Source organism: Artibeus jamaicensis, unplaced genomic scaffold (genome assembly GCF_021234435.1).
Source record: "Artibeus jamaicensis isolate MK-2021 breed Jamaican fruit bat unplaced genomic scaffold, CSHL_Jam_final contig_387, whole genome shotgun sequence".
NCBI classification, from domain to species: Eukaryota; Metazoa; Chordata; class Mammalia; order Chiroptera; family Phyllostomidae; genus Artibeus; species Artibeus jamaicensis.
Window position 1 is genome coordinate 40183274 of NW_026521812.1, and position 25245 is coordinate 40208518.

Consider the following 25245-nt stretch of genomic DNA (forward strand, 5'->3'; position numbering starts at 1 on the left):
TTATCAAATATAAGTCAGACTGCCACCTGTCAGGATGTTGCAGAGAGAATTCCTCTATTAAAAAGATGGGGGGGAAATGTAGTTTCTCTGTAATGTTAAGACTGTAAAATCCTATAAATACATCTTTCCCCAAAAATAAATAAAAATGAAGGGTTTCAAGCACCTCAAATAAAACTCAATCAAATGGTCCTTGTTTGGGATATCTTGAGATGAACCACATCGAAACAATTTTAAGTACTTATTTTTTCTGGTCTAATCTTTTCTCTCTTTCTTTCTCTCTCTCTAGAAAATTTACCTTTATCCTTATCCAAGGGTTCCTGGGAAAGAATAGTGCACAGTACCGGGTTTTTCCACACCCCAGTCTCTTGAGCTAGAGTAGCTAAAAAATGCAATTCACAGCTGCCATTCTCCATCAGCTTTTCATGAGCTACCTATAAATATTAAATAAACATCCAAAGAATTACAACAGATTTTTAAAAGCAAGCTTATCAGGCTTTAAATATAATACTAAACTTTTGAAAAATAAGACTTTTATCTTAAAATTTCCATGTCATATTACAAAGTGCTAAATTCCTCTACTTCTGATTTTTAAAGTAAAATCTCAAGGATAAGCATTACATCAATTATAAAGTTTAAATAAATACAGTGTAGCTTTATAAATAAGTCCATGTTATTTTTCCCCCCAAATCTAAACCAAGAGCAAAGCTATTTCTCAAAGAAGCTATAAAAATATCTATATCATAAAAGACCTTACTCGTTTTACATCCTGTGTTAGTAAAAACAACAACAACAAAAAACAAAAACACACACAAAAAAAACCCCAAATTTGTATTCTTAATAAATGACAGATCTGCATCAAGGCCCATGTGACCACTTACACATATTCCAGTAAGAGACTCATGGAAAAAAACATTACATGCATAATTTTTCATTTACTCACTACATATTCTTAGCAAAATTCTGTTACAGCTGACATGAACCTTGCTTACTACTTTTTTTCCCAAATGTTCATGTAATTGGCTTATTCTTCAGGACACAAAGGATCTTGGACCAATAGTTTTTATTCAATTCAGAAAATGTTTACTGAGAATTTCTATGGGCAAAGTACCAGAGAAGTACTGGGGGAAGAGAACTAGTCTCTGTGATTATGGGACTTATCCTCTAGTGGAGTAAAGAAATGTTTAAACAGTTAACACAGAGGCAAAATGAAACAAATGTTGTCAAGCAGGTATAAAATAACCCCAAGGAAGCTCCAAAATAAGAGCAGTATTGTGGAAACTCTTAAAATTCCAAGCTATGTTTTTGCAAAACATCTGTTCCTCAATACAATAAAAACTCCCACTGCCATGATTTCAAGTGCTTTAAGAGATTTTCTTTGAGCAATTGCTGAAAGCTACCATAGAGGAATTTAAAGAGTTATTTCCTTCTCATGAACTCTTTTATGAAAGTATCAACTAGTACTATTATTTTAAAAAGGAAAAGTTTAAAAGTATATCTTAGGCTGACCAAAAACAAACAAACAAATAGCATAATGGAATCAGTATTATATTTATATATAAACAACTTATTTAATTCTGTGGTAGACTGTCTGAATTATTTACCTAAAAATAAACATTCTAGGAAAAAACCCAAGACACAAGGTACTGATATGCTGAAGTAGAAATTGCATAATCAAAAAGTTATCTGCAATGTGACAAGACACTTTTGTTTCAACAATTTTAAGTACCTATTATGTGTAAGACGTAATAGAATCCTATGGTATTAAGATACAGAATCCTACTTTCATGAGAATTTTATACTTGATATAAATTTTAATGTTTAATATTAAATAGGAAAACTGACTTCTCTAACTACAGTTTATTTCACATGCTTCTAAAATTTGAGACTAACTCTCTGTAACATATCTCCTGCAGAAAAACATAAGGCCAAAGGCTATTTTGAGAATTCTGGCTAGAGAAAAAGACAACTATACTTTTTAAAACTGGCTAGTAGGAACACTCTTTTTAACCAATTAATGAAAATTTTGATTCTATAATAAAACCCAGCACAATCTAGTGCTTGAAACAAAATTGAATGTGCTTGAAAATGTTCCAAAACAACTAAATGCAGAATTGTATAGTACTTCATATAAATAGAATAAAATAATAAAAGAGAAAACGCATGTGTTTTCAGCTTTAAGAAAAAAAGCATTTGCTTTGGAATAAAGAACCTGAGTTCAAATAACTATTCTTGGTATAAGCTGTATAAGTACAGGCAGATAAATATTTTAGAGTATGAGCCTCAGTTTCCTCACCTTTAAAATGGGAAAAACATAACTATGCCCACAAAGTTTTTGTAAGAATTAAATGAGATACATTAAATTCTCATACAGCATATTACAGAGTTTTAGCATTAGCTAAACTGTTTCTAAATACAAATGAGGATATTTTCTTTTACGTTCCCTGACTGCTCTGGCAGTCTCCTAATTATACAATCTTAAAGAACAGTGCACATTCAACCAAACTAAATATATATTCATTTAGGAAACATTTATTGGGTACCTACTATATGCAAGATACTAGTGCTAATAACAAGAGCAATTAATGTTTCTCACTACATAGATGTTTTAAAGTTGAACCCAATAATTTATTAAGAATAAATAAAACTGATCTAAAATATATCTATATTGCAATAGGCAAATATTCTTACCTGCACCAGTGTCTGAAATTGTTCCCACTGTTTATTTGATAACTCAACAGGCAGGCACAATAAAAGCTCAACACAGCTTCTAAAAAACAAAAAGTTGGTAAGGATACAAATAATTATTAAAATTTGAAGTAAAACAAAATGAGTAATTCTATATAATATCCGTAGACTTCCCATAACTAATCAGTTTAAAAGTAAACTATCACAAGAGCTGAGATATAAAGGTAAAACAAAAAAAGCTAAATCTAATTTTTTTATTTAACTCAAAGGTCTACTCACAATGCCAAGCGCTCCAGAACCAATGCTACATTTTCACATTCAGAGGTAAGATAAGGTCGGGCTTTAACATAACTTTGGATAGCCACTGTGTATACCTCCAATAAAGGTAAGGGATCTTCTGAAGTTTTCCATTTCTCTGCATATTCAAGGAGTGTCTGTTTTGGAATGAATAATAAAAAGTATTTAATGTAAATCCAAATATATATTGGACTAATCAACTGTTTTTCTTTCCTGCATGAGAAATTTTTAAAATAACATTTTTTGTTTATTAAAACAAACATTAGTTTATACTGATTAAAATAGTTAAAAGTTATAAAGCCACTGTCTTATTTCTAGCAGCTCTCCATAGGGAAAAAAATAGTGTTAATTCATCCAACAATATGGCATTATTTTATGAAGGCTGGTTTTAAATAGTATAAACATGATCTCCTCTCTACCCCAGTCAAAATACCACATTTTACTCAAAATTTTAAAAATTTAAGTTATTTTAAATAGAAAATTTTCAAAGAATATTTGTTTTCTACTTTTCATATAAGGAACATAAAATTCAACACAAAAATTAATGAATCACAAATGGTAGGAAAAAACATGCAATTTTTCAGTTAATAAAAATTATAGTGCATAACATATTACTGTCTGTTTTTTAAAGATTTTATTTTATTTTTAGAGAGAGGAAAAAGAAGGGAGAAAGAGAGGGAAAGAAACATCAATGTGTGGTTGCCTTTCCCATGTCATCTACTAGGAACCTGGCCCACAACCCAGGCATGTATCCTGACTGGGAATTGAACTTGCAACCCTTTGGTTTTCAGGCCGGCATTGAACCTACTAAGGCATACCAGCAAGATCTATATTACTGGGTTTTTTTTTATGACAAGTTTTATAATTTAAAAAAACAACAACTAAAGATCTTCAACATATATAATCAATATTAAAGACTATAAGGTCAAGTGATTTTTGTAATAAAGTGCTAATAACACTCCTTATTCCTTAATGAAGTACGTAGTTCAAATTCAGCTTATCAGAACCACTAAAGAAAAAATGCTGTTCATGCTATAGAATAATGAGATGGAAAAAATTGGCTTCATTAGTTAAACATCCATATGTCATGACTCTAACTACTAAAACTGAGTTACTAAAAACTATCCAAAAGGTTCTACAGTTATGCTAAATGAGGTAGGACTCTAATTCAGTGTTTATCATATAAAAGATTGACACAATTGTCCCTCTTCACATTTCAAGATTTAAGATTCATCTCATCACATGTGAAAATTCAGATGTCATTTTCTAGAAAAAAAGGTATGTTGAAGGAAAACTCTGTGAGGGCTTGTATACTCTGGTACACAGTAGCAGCTTTAAAAAATAGTGTAGGTAGGGTGGAAGAAAAGATGGTAGGAAAGAGGAAATAATTTATATTCAACGACAAAACATTCAGAAGAAAACACTGCCTTGCCCTCTCTACTAACTTCTAACTAGAAGTAGTTACATAATCAGAGGGTAAGAAAGAAAGAAGAGAAAAGGTAATCTGGTAAATTAAAAAAATAATATAATAAAAACCCACTTTCTGAACAATCATATACTCATAGACCCTGACCCTCCTCCCCTCCAAGTTGGACAGAAGTACAGGTAACCTGAAGACTCAGTATTTGTAACTAACATCTGAAGTTAGGGACACCTTGTGAGACTGAGCCCTTTAACCTGTGGAGTCTGACGTTAAACTCTGGCTAGTGTCAGAATTTGGACTGAATTTTAGGACACTGATTTGGTGTCAGCAATAAAAAAGAAAAATCTCTCTCTCAACAGAAGTTATAAAAATCTAAACCAAACTTACCAAATGAACAGAAAAATATGCATTCTGGGATTCTTTTGTGATTATCCCTCTACTTCTAGGAATAAAACTGAGTATGAAGTTCTGTGTCTATGAAATGTTGCATGGACAAATGTTTGCATGGTTGGTTTTAACATTTTCCTTGGGTACCTTACGACGATGTGAAAGACGATGACTTCGCTTACATCTTCAAAGATTTCAGAATTAGCATCAACCAAACATATGATTCTTACTTGGCTTTCATCTACCTTTCTGCATAAGTTATTAAATAATATTTTCCTTTTCTGGAATAACAAGTTTAGACATCTATGGAACTTCATGCCTGGCAAATCTCCCAATCGAATATGGATTAAAATGAACACCTATAGGTTACTTCTGGCCAAGACGGAGGTGTAAGAAGATACATCTTGCCTTCTCACACAACCAAAGAAGGACAACAAATTTAAGAACAAACAAAAAAACCCCTAGAATTGCTATAAAAACAAACTGTATGGAAGTCCAACAACCAAAGAGTTAAAGAATAAACATTCGTCCAGATGGAAAGGAGAGGCAGAAACAGGCACCAGGGTATAATAGACGCATGGCAAGGTGACAGCTGGAGGACTGGGTGGGCGAAATGACAGCTGGCAGTCCCACATTTGTGTACAGATAAACTGGGAGGAACTGGGGAGTGAGACAGACTGCACAACCAAGGGTTTCAGTGTAAGAAAATTAAGCCTCAAAACCTCTGGCTGTAAATCAGTGTGGATTGTGGTGGTGGGGAAAACTTCTAGCATCACAGCAGAGTTTGCTGGAGACCCATGGGTGCCTAGAATGTACACAAAGTGCACCACTACACAGCAACATGAGTTGCCTCCACCTGGTGAATATCTAAGGTTCTGCCCCTTACAACCTAACAGCTGTGCTGAGACAAAGAAACATGGCACAAATGAAAGAATAGATCAAAACTCCAGAAAAAGAACTAAGCAACGAAGAGATAGCAACCTATCAGATACACAATTCAAAACAGTGGTAATCAAATGTTCACAGAAATGGCTGAGTATGGTTGCAAAGTAGAAAAAGTGAAGCTATGACAAGTGAAATAAAGAAAAATATGCAGGGAACCAACAGTGAAGGGAAGAAAACCAGGACTCAAACCAACAATTTGGAGGAGGAGGAAGAAATAAACATTCAACCAGAACAGAAAGCAGCAGCAAGAATTTTAAAAAATGAGGAGAGGCCAAGGAAGCTCCAGGACAACTTTAAATGTTCCAACATCCGAATCATAGTGGTGCAAGAAGGAGAAAAGAAAGAGCAAGAAATTGAAAACTTCTTTGGAAATATAATGAAGAACTTCCCCAATCTGGCAAAGAAAATATACATCCAGGAAGTCCAGGAAGCTCAGAGAGTCCCGAAAAAGTTGGACCCAAGGAAGCACATGCCAAGGCATATCATAATTACATTACCCAAGATTAAAGATCAGGAGAGAATCTTAAAAGCAGCAAGAGAAAAGGAGACAGTTACCTAAAAAGGAGTTCCCATAAGACCATCAGCTGATTTCTTTAAAGAAATCTTACAGGCAAGAAGGAGCTGGAAAGAAGTATTCCAAGTCATGAAAGGCAAGGACCAACATCCAAGATTACTCTCTAGCAAAGCTATTGTTTAGGAGGGAAGGACAGATAAAGTGCTTCCCAGATAAGGTCAAGTTAAAGGAGTTCATTATTACCAAGCCCTTATTATATGAAATGATAAAGGGACTTACCTAAGAAACAGGAGATCAAAAACTATGAACAGTAAAATGATAACAACTCACAACTATCAACAACTGAACCAAAAACAAAACAAAAAATATCCCCCAAAACTGAGCAAACAACTAAAACAGGAATAGAATCAGAGAAATGGAGATCACATGGAGGGTTATCAGTGGGGAAGGGGGGGGGAGAATGGGGCAAAAGGTACAGGGAATAAGAAGCATAATTGGTAGGTACAAAATAGACAGGGGGAGGTTAAGAATAGTACAGGAAATGTAGAAGCCAAAGAACTTATATGTTAGCCCTGGCTGGTGTAGCTCAGTGGATTGAGCGTGGGCCTGCGAACCAGACAATCACAGTTCGATTCCCAGTCAGGGCACATGCCTGGGTTGCAGGCTGGTTCCCTGCAGGCCAGTTCCCAGCACGGGACACACGAAAGGAAACCACACATTGATGTTTCTCCTCCTCTCTCCTTCCCTTCCCCTCTAAAGATAAATACATAAAAATCTTTAATAATAAAAAAAGAACTTACATGTATGCCCCATGGACATGAACTAAGGGGGTGGGGGTGCTGCTGTGGTGGGAGGGTGCAGGGAGTAGGGGAATAAAGGGGAGAAAAAAAACGGAACAACTGTAATAGCATAATCAATAAAATATAGATTAAAAAATAAATAAAACGAACCTCTAAATTTCCCCCATTCTCTTGTAATGAGTCAATTTCCACCCTATATGGTGGGGCAAAAGTAGGTTTACAGTTGTTTGTATGAAAATACATTAATTAATTAATAATGCAAGAATAAACTGTTTCTCACACTCACAACTGTAGATCTATTTTTGCCCCACCCTGTAATTTTAAGTTTGCTGGAAAAGAAAATACATCGAACAAATTTCCCAACAGCTTTAAAATTATTTTTCTTCCATTTCCTATTTCCCAAACCTCAGGAAAACTAAAAAAATCATGTATAGCTACATACATCTACATTTTGCCCACGTTCTACATTCTTGATACATCTAGCTCTTTAAAAGGTACACAAACATTACTTCTTTATTTGAGTTCTACTGTCCTCAGATGAGAGTTTTCAAACTTAATTTGTGATCAAAGATGAGTTTTTGTGGCTGAATTGATGAGAAATATAATTGACAAATCATAGAGTGTTAGAACCAGAAAACACCTTAAAAATGATCTTTCACTCTATTTTATAGTGAATGAAGAGGTAAAGAAAGCAGTTTCTGGTGCAAAGGAGACCTTTTAGATGGCTGCTGAATACCTGGGAATAGTATAACTAGGGAGAAGGTAGATGAAAAGGATGACAGTAGAGTATGAGAGATGGTAGCAAAAAGAAAACTGATGACATGTTAATATGTTAAAGAGTTGGGTTAAAAAAGCAAATATCCATCTGTATAAAGCTATGAGTTGATATTCACAGCCATTAAGTACACTGACGGTAGAGCTTTCCTAGTTTCTTAAGACCTTAGATCGGTCAGTAGAACCATCAAGAAACTGGAAGTATCCCCAACACGAGTGGTTAATAAATTATGGTTTCTTCAATTAAGAGTTACTTATTTGTACCTACTACCTTACCCTACAATGATCAGATTCCTTATTTTCATAGAATTACAAAGATCATTTAATTCTTTTTTACAGGAGTAATTAAAGGGTCCAGTGACCTGTACAATATTAATATAATTGGCAATTAGGAAAGCCAGGCAGCTTCTCGCTCTGTACAACATTCTGTCCACTACGAATACTAATTGTGGTAATGTAACAGAACTATTCAATATAAATCTGTGGAATTACTTAAAAATTACAAAGTGCCTCTTACCTGTATTATTTCAATTAATTCCTCTTAAATACTATTTATCTAATTTGCCACCCACAATCAAATAACTTGACTTCTTTACCTGTTAAGATTATTTTAGCTAAAAGAAAATCCAACCCAAAGTAGCATAAACAATAAAGTGTATCACATAATAGGAAATTAAGAGGAAAGGCCAGACCCAGGATTGGTTAATTCAATAGCTCAACAATGTCTTTAAGAACTCATCTATATCTTCACTCCGCCACTGTCAGGTGATGCCCCCACTCGATACCCAGGTCTCAAGAGTGTGAAATAGGCTTCTTAACCTAGACTCAGCAATAACCATAAAAAAGATGAAACCATCTCTTCATGCACATCTGTTTTAGGAACAAAGAAACCTTTCCAGAAACCCCTAACCCAATTCCCATCAGCATAGTTCTCATCAGCTTTCAATGGTCAGAACTGCATCACATTAACCATGTCAAAAGTCACACAGCCATAATAGAATCCCATGGCTAATTCTTAAACCAATCAAATCTCATTCTCCCAAATTAGAGCTAGGGCTTACGTCTCTGAAGTACAAAGTCATGTAGAAGAAAGAAAATGTGTGAATAAAATCAGGCTTTTATTAGGGCCAAAGTCTCACACTGGCTGTTTCACCAATGGTTTTTTACTGCCACATGCCCTTAAGAATGAGTAAGTGAATGTGTGTTTATATATGTTTATATTTACATATAAAGAGAAAAGTCATTATATGATCTGGTTTGGAGGATGGAACAGAGAGTAAGAGAGAAAGAAACCCAAGTCTTCCTATAAGACATCATATTGCTTCCATTAATGCGTAAGCCATCAACTAAGTATGGTAAGAAAATTTAAAACTGTGTTATATGGAGAATGACTGATGAAACTAAGGTTGTTTAATTTGGGTAACAAATAACACTGAATATTTCCTATATGCTAGGTATTGTTTTGAGAGTTTTACATTTGTTACCTATTAGTAATTAGGTAAATTACAACAATATGCTTCTTTTAAAAATGGACAAACTGAGGCATAGAGAAGTTCATGTAATAAACCCCAAGATCACAGAGCTACTTTAGAGGCAGAGAGAAGATTCAAACCCTAGTAGTCTCACTTCAAGGTTTAAATTCCTTTTTGTTTTTTAAGATTTTATTTATTTATTTTTAGAGGGGAAGGGAAGGAGAGAGGGAGAGAAATACCAATGTATGGTTGCCTCACATGTATCCCCTGATGGGAACTGGCCTACAACCCAGGCATGTGCTCTGACTGGGAATCGAACCACAATCCTTTGATTCGCAGGCCCACCCACGCTCAATCCACTGAGCTACACCAGCCAGGGCTCAAGATTTAAATTCTTAACTACTATACTCTACCTACATTTCTGGACAAATGGAAATTTGATTCAAAGTCAAAATCATAAACCTGAAAACTTGTAACATAAGAGTCTTCTTTTGTGTGGTCTCACAGGACAAACTAGGACCTCTAGGTTCAAGTCTGAAGATGGCGTATTTCTCTGCTTCCCATGAGGCAGAAACGTCAAATAGTCACAGATAACCAAAAATAGAACAGGTTAGCCTCCTGGGACAGAAAGCCCCAGCACTGAAGTCACTTAAGCAGAAGCAAGATGACAATGAGTTCTGATTGCTAGAGAGGAGTCATATTTTGGAGACACAGTTCATCATACCAGAAGAAACGGAAACTTAGATTTCTGATTTTTCTTATTAAAATTCCTGGAAAATTAGGAAACCCATATTCCAGCATGGCAACAAATGGCTAAAGCTGAGTGATGGGTGGAGTGATGAATGAGCGAAGCTCCCTGATATCAGGCATGGGTTCTCTGGTTGCTCAAAGCCTCATCTAGCTGCCTTCCTCTTTAAGGGATCCATTGGACCCCTAACAAGGTTATTTGTGTGACAGCCTCTATTCTACGGTGTATATAGGGGCAAATCTGAAACAGGAGAAAAAATACAAATAAATGAAGATTAAAGGATGATAATGCTCTAAGGAAATTTCTAACAGACTGTTTCTCAACCTCTTCTTCATTATCATCCCCTCCTAAGGAGCCTTTTGACTCTTCCCCCCTAATTGTCCTCCATCCCTAGTGAAATTTAGTACTACAGATGTACTATACTGTATCTGTTTATGGGCCATAAACTATTGTAATATCTAAGATTTTCTTTTCTCCCCAAGAAACAATTTCTTGTCCCTTTGGGAAAGCAAATGCACTTTTTAACATTTGGCTCATAGGGCGATTTCTCATTGTCTAAACCACTAAAATATACATACTCTAGGGCAAAAGAGAGTATAGATTAACATCCTGTAGCTGCTTTAAGTTCCTCTAAGGAGTATTAGGAGAGAAAACAAAAGAGGAATAGAACCACAGGGGTGTAAAATTTAATGAACCTAAGGATTAATTACATTATTTTCCTACGTACAGATAAAAATAGTAGACTGTTGAATATAGTTACACTGTTATGCTTGTTTCAGTTCTAATTTGTATCTAGGATTTTTTAGAAGTTCTCAGAAGTTTTGGTCTCATGACTTAATTCTCTTAAAAATTACTAAGACTATCAGAGAGTTTTTGTCTATATACGGATTATAATCAACTGATATTAATCATATTAGAAATGAAAACAAAGATTTCCAAATTATTTATGAATGGAATTAAAATAACAATAAACCCATCATATGTTATTATAAGGTATTTTTAACTAAAATAAACATTTCAAAAAAATTAGAAGTGACACTGTTTTACATTTTTCAGATCTCCTCAATGTTTCGCTTAATAGAAAAGAGCAGGATTTGTATCTATTTCTGCATTTAATCTGTTTCTACATCACACATTGTGTAACCCCTGAAATATTACACTGTACACAAGTTAAAGAAGGCAAATATCTTATAGTTTTGACCTTTTGGACTCCTGAAACTTTTGATGAATGTGTAATACTCTTCAAAAACTCAAAGTTATGAAAATTTATTTTAAGGCTCTTGTGAAAAAATTAGACACACATTTTGCACCCTGCTGCCCCCAAACTTCATTAAAACAGCATTTTTTAAAATAGCATAAATTAGACTAAGAAAATAATAATGGAGGAAAAAGAAAATTTTAAACACTAAAAAGTATATGAAGATTGGCACTCTAAATAGGCTTTACATAAAGATACTAACTCTGCAGAAATCACCAAAGGGCTCAAAAACATTTCCAGAGACTTGGGTGCCTCTGGAAATGAGGTATAGGTAGGAATAAGAACGAGGACTGGCCCTGGCTTGTATGGCTCAGTGGACTGAATGCTGGTCTGCAAATCAAAGGGTAGCCAGCTCGATTCCTAGTCAGGGCACATTCCTGGGTGTTTGCTGGATCCCCAGCTGGGGGGTGTGCGAGAGAGGCAACCCAACGATGTATATTTCTCTCTTTCTCCCTCCTTTCCCCCATCTCTAAAAATAAACAAATTAAAAAAATAGAATGAGTAGTGGCTGAAAGTCTATTTAAGCAGTTAAGCCTCCCTGATTTCTTCATCCCTCTCCACAATGATGATCCAGGTAACCTAAGCTAGCCACTACTCCTCTCTATCCCCAGCAGAAGTTTACTCTGAAGTTAAAAAACAAAACAAAACAAAACAAAACAAAACAAAAAGATGTCTACATACAATTGAGGGAGGGCATCTTACCTTTAACAAGGTGTTAATGCAGTTTTACAAATTGACTGTAGAGAGAGGGGGTCCCCTACCTCTAGGCTCGTTAGAAACTGTCCCCCTCCACCATTTCCCCCTCCTTGTGGAAAAACTGTCTTTCATGAAACCTGTCCCTGGTGCCAAAAAGGTTGGGGACTGCAGGTATAGAGACAGCTTTCTTCTCAAGACCTTTTCCCCAAATCATAACTAGAACCTCCAGAGCCCCTTGCTGAGTCCATCCCTGGGAATTCAAAAGACTCAGATGACACCAAGCCTCCCCCAGGAAAAATCCTGCTAAGTCTCCTTATTGTGAAGACTATAATACATGGGCTTGAAACTCAATCAGTTTTCAGTAAGTATACCTTTAAATGTGGAAAGTTAAGGACTGCTAGACATTTGAGGATAGCATCTAACAGGTGAGAGATCAAAACTAACAAGGGGAGGGGAGAGGGGCCAGAGTAGACATAAACACCTCAAGTTAAAGAGTTGGAAGATAAACTGAAGAAGCCTCCCCAGAATATAAAGTAAAAGGGATAGGAGAAAAAAAAAAGAAAATTTAGAGAACAGTGCTAGAGATCCCATAATTAACAGGAATTCCAATAGTCTGAACAGAGAAATGGAGGGGAGAAATAAAAAAACTCACATTTTCCCCCTAGAACTTAAGGATATAACTGTTAAGATTAAAAAGACCTACTGAGTGTCCAGCACAATTACTGGAAGTACACCTATATACTGAAACTCCTTTTCATAAAATTTCAGAGTTCCAATACAAAAATGATCAAAATAATGTTGTGGGAAGTGGAAGTGGTGGACAGCAAACTTCTCATCAGCAACACTGGAGGTCAAAAAAACATGAAGCAATGCATTGAAAACTGAGGAGAAATTATTCCCATCCAACTACCATGTAAGTATTAAAACAATAAGTTCTAAAAATATTTACCTTTTAGGCACCTTTTTATTTAAAGGATGCTACGAAAGGGAAATTTCACCAAATGAGGGGGGAAACCAGGAAAAGAATGAAAATGATATCTAGAAAAAGGGAATCTAATGCAAGATAGGCGTGATAAAGAAAGATTCCCCACAAAGAGAGCCGTGTGCTGAGTTTGAAGAATACCTATGGCATAATCAGCAGGCTCTAGGAGAAATGAAAGACTATGTGATGTGCCTGGATAAGCTGAGAGGAAATTTATACAACTAGGTTTGGACTGAATTAGTGATATATTTAAAAACTCAACTAAGAAGATAATTTAAGTATATAGAAACCTGCCCTCAACAATTAGAGAATGTATTCTTTATAAACACAAATAAACACTCACAAAAACTGACCACAATCTAGGCCACATAGACATCAGACATTTCACATTTTTTGAACACAGTGTAATAAAGTTAGAAACCAGTAACAAAAAATACCTTTATAAAGAAAGCTACAAACTTAAAAAAACTTCCAAGTACTTCCAAATCATAATAGAAATCAGAGAATACTTAGATTTGAACTACAGCAAAAACACAACATATCAAAGGTAGGATTCAATTAGAGCAAACTTAAGAGGGAAATTTGTAGATGCAAATGTTTATACTCTAAATTCCGCTAGGCTTAAATAACACACACACACACACACACACACACACACACACACACACACACACACACACATATTTGTTGCAACATAGTATGAGCCAAACACAAAATTTCACTTGGTTATGTATGTTTTTTCAGTGAGACACATTAGGTAAAAGAAAACTATCTAGCTGAAATGAACTATGTAGAAATATGCAAAATATCCACAACTCAAACATGTACCAGCTACCTCAGTTCATCAGGTGTGTTCTGAGCCACATCCATCCACATATATTGTTACAACTTTCTGTCCAACTTCAGAGAACTCTCCTTCACCATCTCATAATAACTCACAAGCTGCACTCCTTCTGACAACCACTTCCATAAGCAAACTTCCTATCTCTTTCAAGGTAAAATACATTTATTTTAGCATTTCCATATACTTTAACCACTGTACAGGTTAAAACTAGACTACTGTTTTTACAAGGTTCTATGTGGTTGATGACATATGTGATCAATGAAAATCTTGAGTGTTCTGTCTCTACCCAATCTTTTCCATAAGCCCTGTGACTTTTATCATGCAATTCTGCAGAGCAGGATGATTGTCAGGAATACATATGTTGCAATAAAGCAAAAATGGCTGCATTAGGAAAAAACTGAAGAAGAGTCATAGAGGATATTATTAAGACTAATAAAACATTACATATATATTGTAGTTAGGTAGTATTATTGTGTCAATATTAAATTTCCTAAGTGTGATGATTATGTCTTTTTGGCCTTAGGAAATAAATGCAATGGGGTAATGCTATAAGCCTAACTTTTAAAAAATTCAGAAAAAACACAGAAAAGAATTAAAGCATGAGACAAGGCAAATAGTAAAATGTTAACTGGGGGCTGTTGTGAAAGGTAATGGGTATTCACTATCCCAGTCTTGTAACTTTTCTGTAATAAAAAGTTTAGAAAATGGGGCAGAGTGATGATAGGCCAGCTATGTAAAGATCTTGATCCCTCCTACCAAAATGGTAAGATATATCCAGATTAGCCTGCTGTCCCAGAAGAGAAGTAGATGTCACCCCTGTTGCTCTGGTTGAAGCCAACCTACATCAGCTGATACCCAGCCAGCCTCAAACCTGTGCCTGACTCCAGTCAATACCAACAGATGCCTTACCAACTGTCCCCTGACCTCAGATAAATGAGCAATACATGCTCACTATTACATGTCACTAGGGTCTTTGTGGTTATTTTGTAGAATTCTGTAAGAACTGAGTTAAGTAGCTAACTCAAGTTAGACAAAGAACAGAATGAACTCAAAGAAAGTACAAAACTTTTAAAATAGTAAATAAAATAAAAAAAAACAACAGAAAATAAAGGTACAACAGACAGGTACCAAATATAAGTCATTAGACTGTTCAAAGCCTTTGGCAAAATTATTTAAGTATAAAAGAGAAGGCACGAATAAAAAGAATTAGAAATGAGAAAGGAACCACAACTATAGAAACTACTAAGTTTTTTTGAAGTCGTAAGATATTACGTTAAATAACCATGTTCTTGATTTGAAATAGCATTTTTTTTACTATTTACTTGTTTTTTAATGAAGTAGCTTATAATCTGAAAGTTAAAAAATCTTTAAAAAAATTGCAAACGGAATCCAATTTTTAAAAAAATCACCTGATGGTTTTTTACAGAAAAGGCCAGCAAACAGTCCTGAAGGAAACAGATCATCTCTTTACTAAAGAGACTTTTGGGAGGAAAAAAAACAGAGAAAAGGAAGGGAGGAAAAGTTTCCTCAATTCCTTTTAGAGGCAACAATGAACTTGAAAACTGGGTATATGTGGTATCAGAAAGAAAAACGACAAGCCAATCTCACTTATAAACAGAAATTTTAAAATTCTAGGTACTACCAAACCAAACCCTGCAATAAAATTTAAAGCATTAAAAATTCTGAAATAATCACGAAGTTATAGAAAAGCTGAAAATACACTAGTACAGAGAAAATTTTTCCCGAACTACTTAGGAATAGTTGTCAACTAGATGCCCCCACTGCCTCCAAATATTTCAGTATGTACTTCCTACAAAAAAGCTTCTACATAACCAGATTATGACCAAGAGAATCAGGAAGTACATACTGATACATTACTATTACTTCTCAGCACCACTGAAGTTTGCCAATTATCCCAATGATGTCTCTTACAGAAAAGGATACAATTCAAAACCATGCACTGTATTTACTTGTTATGTCTCTTCAGTCTCTTTGAATCCCAATTTAAACGTAAAGACTCTTTAGGACCCTGGCATTATCAAAGATTATAGGCCAGTTATTTTGTACAATGTCTCTCAATTTGGGTTTGTTGTTTTCTAATGATTATATCCATGTTATTTATTTTGACAGAATACCATAAAAGTGATGACAATTTCTTCTCATCGTATCTCAACAAGTGGTGCGTTTGTCCCATAGTGGATGATGTTCATTTTGATCACTTGATTAAATTAAGGTCTGCCCTCCTCACTCTGCTTGGACTCTAACTCAGCATACTGCACTGGCTCTCTCTAGGTCAGGGGTGTCAAACTCACTTTCACCGGGGCCCACATCAGCTTCATGGTTGCCTTTGACTGGCTGAATGTAATTTCAACTCCTTAACAGCTAAAGAGTAGTTACATTTATACAGTTCTAAAATTCTTTTGGTCCTTTGAAGGCGACCACAAGGCTGATGTGGCCCCTGGTGAAAATGAGTTTGATACCCGTGCTCTAGGTAGTTCATACTTCTCCCTATGCCAGGCTGCCCCTCTGCAGAAAACCATCTTTACCCTTGCTTTGGCTCAGACACCCCATACCAGGCTGTTCCCTACCCTCTTCATGGATGCCCTACACATCTCACTTGGGTTCTAAGCCCCACCTGCTACAGCCATCTCCCTATGGAGCTCTGATTACCCTAACTGGGCTCTGACTCCTGCCCCATAGAGCTGCTTACTCTGTGGGGATGGAGCCCTCTTTGTCCAGTCCGGGCTTTGCCACTCACTCTGGACCAATGTGGAACCTCTGCTCCCACCCCAAGATACTTACTTTGCTCCACCCTACATAATGGCTTAAGGACTGAATTATTCAAGAAGGAAAGAAGAGGGGCCATGGTGTGTTTTTAAAATATATTTTGGCCCAAGTAGGATTTAATCTAGCAATATGTGAATAGTTTAAAATTAGAAAAATCTATTTACTAATTTATCATTGTAACAGACTTAGGGTTTGAAGCTATATAATTATCTCAATAATTACCTAATAAAGGACATAATAAAAATGCAACCCATTCACGATAGGGGGAAAAAAAAGCTTTAGTAACAATAAACAGAAAAAATACTCCTTAACCTGACAGAAGATACTCAGCAAAACCCATAGCAAACCTCATACTTAGGGGTGAAATGTCAAAAGCATTTCCCTGTAAAGTAAGAAATAAAATAAAAATGGCTGCTATCACTGCTTCCATCTGACATTGTAGGGCTAGTCAGTACAAGTAGAAAAAGAAATGAATGACTAAAAGTTGGAGAGGAAACTGTCATGACTACAGACAATGCATACAGAAGAAGCCTAACAGCATTCAGTCTAGTTGCAGGAAGAATCCATTCTATTCACAAAAAAGTAGAAAATATAGTTGTTTAACAGATATCAATCACATTAACTAAATCCATGAGGTACCCAAGAATAAATTAACAAAGTATTTTCACTCTTTTCAGAAAAAGTTACTGAAATTCACTTAAAGACATAGAAGAATGCCTGTGTAGACAGAAATACTAAATGCGTGAATTTTTGAAGACAGAATTTGGACAATACAATCCAAATTTAATCTACAAAGTCAAAGCAATGCCAATGAAATTACCCATAGGACTTGCCATATAACTTAATTCTGCACACACACTAAAATAAATACAATTTATCTATCTATTTACACACACACACACACACACACACACACACACACACACACACACACTCTCACTCTCTCTTTAAAATAGAGTTGGAGCCCTGGCTGGTGTAGCTCAGTGGATTGAGCGCAGGCCTGTGAACCAGACAATCGCGCATTCAATTCCCAGTCAGGGCACATGCCTGGGTTGCAGGCTGGTTCCTTGCAGGCCAGTTCCCAACGGGGGATGCATGAAAGGCAACCGTACATCGATGTTTCTCCTCCTCTCTCCCTCCCTTCTCCTCTAAAGATAAATAAATAAAAATCTTAAAAGAAAAAGAGTTGGGACTCTTTCCCAGCTGCAACCATGGAGGGTGAAGAGAAGGTTCCTATCGTGCCAGAAGCCCTTAAGAAAAAGCTAAAGAATTTCACTGAGCTAAAGATCAAGTGCCTTGAGAAAGAAGTTTGCACAAAAGATGCTTCAAAAGGCAGGAGGGAAGCTTATGTACGAAAAAGCTAAGCACTACCACAAGGAATATAAGTAGATGTACAGAACTGAGATTTGTAAGGTTAGAATGGCAAGAAAAGCTGGTAACTTCTATGTACCTGTGGAACCAAAAATTACTGAAATTCAATAATTGGCATTTGTCATCAGGATCACAGGTATCAATGTTGTGAGCCTGAAGGTCCAAAAGGTGTGGCAGCTTCTTTGTCTTCACCAGATCTTCACTGGCACCTTTGTTACACTCAACCAGGCTTCAATTAACATGCTGAGGACTTTGGAACCATATATAGCTTGGGGGTACCCAAACCTGAAGTCAATAAAGGAATTAATCTACAAGCATGGTTGTGGCAAAATCAAAAAGGAAAACAAACTGCCCTGACAGATAACGCATTGACTGCTCAAACTCTTGGTAAATATGGCATCATCTGCATGGAGGATCTATACCGTGAGATCTATACTTGTGGAAAATGCTTCGAAGAAGCAAACAACTTCCTGCAGCTCTTCAAATGATCTTCTCCATGAGGTGGAATGAAGAAAAAGACCACCCATTTTGTAGAAGGTAGAAATGCTGGTAACAGGGAAGACCAGATCATCAGGCTTATTAGAAGGATGAACTAAGGTATCTACCATGGTTATGTTTGTAAAGTAGTCAGTTAATAAACAGTGACTGCTTTTACACTGAAAAAATAAAATAAAGTAAAATAAAATAAGTAAAATAGAGCTGCCGCTGCTATCTCAGAGAAACGGTCTTGCATGCCATATGCCTCAAACCTTTGGAAAGTTAAAACTAGGCAAAATTACTTTGGATTGGGCCTAAAGCAACACTGTGTCCCAAAGAACTGTTTGCAAGGACACCAAGAAAGCAGATATTATACTACCAGACTGAAAAAAAAAAAAAAAAAAACCCACCAAAAAACTGGCATCACTGGCCTGGCCAGGTGACTCAGCTGATTGAGCAGCATCTTACACACCAAAGAGTTTCAGGGTTCAATCCCTAGTCAGGGTACATAACTAGGTTGCAAGTTTGATCCCCAGTCAGGGCACATACAAGAGGCAACTGATCAATGTTTTTCTCTCTCCCCTCTCCTCACCAATCTCTCCCTCTCTCTCTAAAAATCAATAAGCATGTCCTCAAGGGAGGATTAAAACAAAGGCATCACTGTTTACTACACTACGCCAGTAGAAATGCCTTCCTTCTACTGATGTAGTTGTTCCCCCTATGCTTCCTCATAAAAAGCGCTTGCCTTTGTCTCCTAATCAGAACATTATTTGGGTTTCTGCCTGAATCAGTCAGTGCTTCCCAAATAGCTATTCTTTTTTATTTAAATAAATGCTTGTTGTCTCTCACTTTGGACTTTTATTTTTATATTAAAAATTGTAAAATCCACACAAAGGTCAAACCAATTTTGAAGAGCCAGGTGGGAGTATTTGCACTAATCATATAACAACAACACTTATCCTAAAAAAAAATAAAAAAAGAAATTAAGAGAAAGTAATAGTATAGGCATAGGTGATAGAAGAGAACTAGAGAGTTCCAAAACCAAACAAGGAATATACATGAGCTTGGTATGCAAGGGGGGATCACCTCAAAATAAAACAGAATTATTTCTGGAGGTGGGCCCCTTGCAGTAGAGGCTAACCCTGCTAGGTGAGTGTTCTAGAAACCTATCTATCAGTGTACCAGCTGTTGGTGTTGTGAGAGGCTGCCTTCAGCTTTGATAATTTTTTCTGAAGACTCAACAAGTTTGCCCATTTTATGATGGGTGATTTATGAGCACACCTGCCCACACCGTGCAGTTTTTGACCAAAAATGGCATGACCCCCATGTCCCAACCCTCCCTATCTACCTGATCTCACCCCTAGCAAAATTCTTTTTTGTTTTCCCAGATGAAAAAAAGTCCTCAAAGGAAAATGTTTAGCTGATGTGGAAGCAATAAAACAAAAAATGGCAGAAGCACTTAAAAGGCATCAAAATCAATGAGTTCAAAAATGGTTTTGAGCTGTGGAAAAAATGTCTCCATAAGTGTATTGCATCAAATGGAGAGTACTTTGGATTGACTGGAGTTTAAACATGTTAAGAATACACAATTTTTTATAAATAAATTCTGTGTTTGGGGTCTCCCCTTGTATAACACGTGCTATCAAAAATGCTTCGGGTATGTACAGACTATTTCACAGATAATGCTGAAATAACCAGGTATCTAGTGGAAAAAAAACTATTACCAGCATTCAATAAAATGATATCCCATGTGGATTAAACACCTAAATGTGAAAGGCATTACTTTAAAACTTTGAGAAAACACAGGATGAGAATATCTCGAGGCAATGAAGGATTTCTTAATCAAGACACAAAACATACAACCATAAAAAGGAAAACAATGACAACTGCAGCTACGTTAGAATTTAAAACTTCTGTTCAACAAAACCCCACCAAAAAATGAAATAAAATAAAATGAAAAACTACAAACTGGGAAGAAATATTTGCCTCTCAAATTCCCAAAGAATATATATTAACATATTCATAAATATAAAAATAACTTACAAATCAGGGAAGAGAGGGAGGCAGGAAGTCCATAAGCAATCCAACAGGAATGGGCCAAGGATGGAAACAAGTAGCTAAATGGCCAATCCAGTGAAGGGGAGCAGAATATGAGAAACCAAGATATGCCACTTTTGGCACCTGAATTCTTTTCAGCTGAAGCCAATCAAGACCCAGCAGACTCAAGAAAACCTTTAACTTCTAACTACCTAAAAGAATTAATAGGGTACCTGGTTCAGAGAGCTATGAACATAGATAACTTTTACCTCAATGACCTATCTGTATGGCAGGACAAAAATGTAATTACCAAATATCTGTTCTTATTGTCCTATCAAGTATCTTCCTCTTCTCCTTAGAAGTCCCAGGTCCCACTCTCATTCCTGAGCTCAGGATGGCATACTAACCAACCTCAACTGCCCTGCTGGCCCTTGGGTCTTAGCTTTCCATAGGGCTCTCATATGTACATAGTGAAGTATATTTTTCTCCTGTTAATCTGTTTTATGTCAATTTAGTTATTAGATCAATCGAAAAAAAATAAAAGAGTACAGGAAAAATTCTTCCTCCTCAATACCAATACAAGTAAAATTCTGTGATCAGCTAAAATCGCAGGTTAAGTCTGATTTCAAAGAACTGATGTTCACCTGCATCACCTCAAACTCCAAAATCTGCCTCAGAATCTCAGGTTTGAACATGTCCATCATCATATTTTCTTATGGGGTGCTGCGTTTTTATCATCTTTCTCCTTAACACTGAGAATTCAGGAGTCTTTTATGTGTGATGAAATTCAGGATTATTTCAAACTTTTACTTCCACATTGTTCTGATCCAGATACCTATTTCCCTACACATTAGTATTCTGTCCTTAGCAAATGGCCCATAGATGTAGTTATTTCAGTAGGACCTGAACACTGTCAAAGAAAAATCAGTTATGAATTCGGTAAAATTCACACTCCCACACACTCATTCTAGGGTGTGAAATAATCATTTAGAAAGTGAACTGCTGACAGCTTTAAAACCTAACATAGTTTGCCACGTATAATGTGCTCCTGTGTATAATGCACACTCACATTTTGGGCCTAAATTTTCAGGGGGCAAAAAGATCTTTCATTGTAATTTTTAATCCAATTATTTACTTATTTATATTTAGATACTTGTGTTTTGTGTTATAAAGGAACTTGAACATTTATTTTTGAACATATTATGGTACAAAAATTTTATGTAACAAATAATTACAATACACAAGAACAGATAAAAGGTATTTCAGGTACTACCCATGTATAATGCGCATCCTTATTTTTCCCTAAAAATTTTGGGCTAAAAGTATGCATTATCCATTGCAAAATATGATAAATCATCTCCGCTACGGATACTGTAAACACCCACTTTCACTCTGGCCAGTGTGGCTCAGCTGGCCGCGGAGTCATCCTGAAACTGAAAGACTGTGGGTTTGGTCCCCAGGCAAGATGCATGTAAGAGGCAACCAATCCATGTTTGTCTCTCACATCAATGGCTCACTACTTTTTTTTCTCCCTCCCCCCTTCCCCTCTCTCTGGAATCAAAGAAAAAAAATTAAAACACCTACTTTCTTTGTAGCATGTCGATGGCATGAACATCATGACCCCCAAATCTATTCCCAACTCTAATGTGGTGTGGTTCACTAATTTCTCTAGTTCTTGTAGAGTATATCCTTTGCTACAAGCAAAGCAGGGTTTTCAAAAGCAACCAAACTTGTCTCTTGCATCCAGGGCCTCAAACTTGGACTCATATGAACACATTTGACACTAACATGTTCATAATTCTTGCAGAGATGCTCATTTCCTAAGAAATATGATGCAATGGAAATAGAGATTTTTTTAAAGTCCTGTGCTTAACTTACAGAATGTTTCTGTATTCCGTCCATTAAATTAATTCACAGTGCTAAATAACTGTTTCTTTATGTAGGACACTCTAAAATGACAATTCTGACTTCAGTTTAGTCTCCACGATATTTCTAACTTTGTACTTATATTCCAAAAACCATGACGACATGTCTAGTTGACCTGTACCATTACATTATGGTACAGGTCATGATGTCCTTGACTGTTGACTCCGCAACAATCAAGTAGTCACAGTGTAGGTAAATACACGGCTCAATAGAGGGATGATTTCATTCTATCATACACTGTATTGCAATCCAAAATCCTAAAAAGGAAACTCTATATCCAGAATGTAATCCTTGTATCTCCAGGGACCTACAAGCTCAGTGAGTATAGGTACATTAGCCATATTCGAAAAAGCAGAAGTCAAACTACCATAAATAATAACAGCATGAGTTTCAGTCTCAGCTGGCTAGCACTCAGTCAGAAAGGGTACCATAGTGTACTAGCTATGTCTATCATAAGCCAATTGCCACATATATGGCATCCCTACTGCTGTAAATGGAGTATGTTTAAATATTAACCGCAAAGTTGATGATATTGGAGAAGGAAAGACCTTTGGGTGGTGATGAGGTCTTAAGGGTGGAGTCCTCTTGAATGGGATGATCGTTCTTATACAAAATGCCCAAGAAAGCTTCTTGACTCTTCTACCAAACAAGGCACAGTGAGAAGGCACTATGAACAGCTAGGAAGTGGGTTCTCACCACATATTAAATCTACCACTGCCTTGATATTAGATTCCCCAACCTCCAGAACTGTGTGGGAAGTGACTTTCTGTTATTAATAAGCCATCCAGTTTATGACGTTTTTGTTGTAACAGGCCAAACCAACTAATATGTACACCTACTTTAGAGCATGAAATACAATGTCAGAAAGCCCAACTTAAAAGGGGCTCAATTCCCTTCATTTCTATAATCTATTACAACTATCCTAGGTAGCAACAAATTACTTCCCTTTTCTGGGAAAAATGTAAATCAATATTGGCTGAACTATGAGAGACTGTGATCCATTTTCAACATAAGAAATGGTACTGAGACAACTGCATATTCACATGCATAAAAATGAAATGAGACACTTAACATCATACACAAAATTTAACTCAAAATGGACCAAATTTAAATGAAGACCTAAACCTGTAAAACTTCTAGGAGATAACATAAGACATTTTGCTGATGCTGAGTTAGTATTTGGTAAAATTTACACTCCCATACACTCATTCTGGGGTGTGAAAAAATCATTCAGAATGTGAACTTCTGACAGCTTTAAAACATACCATAAAGGGAAGTTAAGAAAAGAGTTTTAATATAAAACTGAAAGTATGATCTATAAAAAGAAACAGTTGACAAACTGGAGTTCATCAAAAATTTTTAAATTGTGCACATCAAAAAACAAGAAATCAAAAAGACGCTAACTTACTAAAGTTGTAAGATGCCAAATCAACATACAAAAATCAGTTGCATTCCCATACATTAACAACTATACAAAAGAAATTAAGAGAACAATCAAATTTATAATAGCAAAAAAAAATCAAATTAAAAAATGGGCAACAGAACTGAATAAACATTTTCCCAAAGATGACATACAAATGGCCAACAGGTTTATGAGAAGGTGCTCAATATCATTAATCATCAGAGAAATACAAATTAAAAACATACAATGAGATACCATCTCACACCTGTTAGGATGGCTATTATCAAAATGACAAGAGGTAAGTGGTGAAGAGCAGGGACCCCCCTGTACACTGTTGGTTGGAATGTCCACTGTGTAGACATTATGGAAAGCAGTATGGAGGTTCCTCAAAAAATTAAAAATGGAATTACCATATGATTCAGCAATCCCACTTCTGAATATATATTAGAAGGAAACAAAATCAGTATCTCAAAGAGGTATCTGTTCACTGCTGCATTATTCACAGTATTCAAGATACAGAAAAAATGTAACTGTCCAATGATGAATAAGAAAAATAGGGCCTATATACAAAATAGAATATTATTCAGTAATAAAAGCAGCAAATCCTGCTATTTGCTACAATATGAATGAACCTGGAGAACATTATATTATGTGAAATAAGCCAGACACAGAAAGACAAATGCAAAAACTGCATGATTTCACTCTTATATGTAATCCTAAAAAGAAAAAAATCAAACTCACAGAAACAGAGTAGAATGGTGGTTGCAAGGGATTGAAGGTTGGGGGAAATGGAGAGATGTTCACCAAAAAGTACGAACTTTCAGTTATAAGAGTAATAGGTGCTAGGAATCTAGTATATAGCATATTGTGACTAGACATACTATTGTATATTTCAAATTCACTGGGACAGTGAATCTTAAGTGTCCTCAACACACACACACAATGAATGCAACAAAATGAGAACTATGTGCGATAGTGGATGTAATTAACTTCAATATAATCATTTAATAATGTTTGTGACATAATCATCTTGTACACCTTAAATAAATATAATTTTATTTCAATAAAGCTGGGGAAAAGAACATTTCTCATTTAAGAAAGATAAGGAAACGAAAAGACAAGGCATAGTTTGGAAGATGTTTGCAAATGATGTATATGACATAGGACTTATTTCCAGAATACATAAAGAACTATTACAACTCTATAATAAAAAGACGAACAATCCTCTCCCAAAATTAGCAAACGTTTTAAATTCACAGTTCTCCAAATGGCTAAAAAGCACATGAAACATTTGCCCTGGCTACTGTGGCTCAGTGGATTGAGTGCTGACCTATGAACCAAAGAGCAGCAGGTTCAATTCCCAGCCAGGGCACATGGCTGGGTTATGGGCCAGATTCCCAGTAGGAGGGGTGCAAGAGGT

General features: G+C 35.9%; 1 protein-coding gene and 1 pseudogene across 3 annotated transcripts in view; one reads left to right on the top strand and one right to left on the bottom strand.

Moving 5' to 3' along the window:
• ZNF292 (zinc finger protein 292) overlaps nucleotides 1–25245 on the bottom strand; it is a 104227-nt gene that overhangs the window by 49039 nt on the left and 29943 nt on the right. For 2 of the 3 annotated variants that reach the window (XR_008391515.1, XM_037143836.2), the window contains exons 2-4: nucleotides 2965–3119; nucleotides 2689–2767; nucleotides 296–431 (exon numbers count right to left, since the gene is read on the bottom strand). Coding sequence is in view for 1 of the 3 variants with exons in the window: in XM_037143836.2 (XP_036999731.2) it covers nucleotides 296–431; nucleotides 2689–2767; nucleotides 2965–3119 (370 nt within the window). In the remaining 2 variants the exon portion in view is untranslated. Of the gene's footprint in view, nucleotides 1–295; nucleotides 432–2688; nucleotides 2768–2964; nucleotides 3120–25245 lie in introns of those variants that run through there. The other variant, XM_037143837.2, reaches the window with a different exon arrangement.
• On the top strand, nucleotides 17824–18580 carry LOC119048255 (60S ribosomal protein L7-like; annotated as a pseudogene).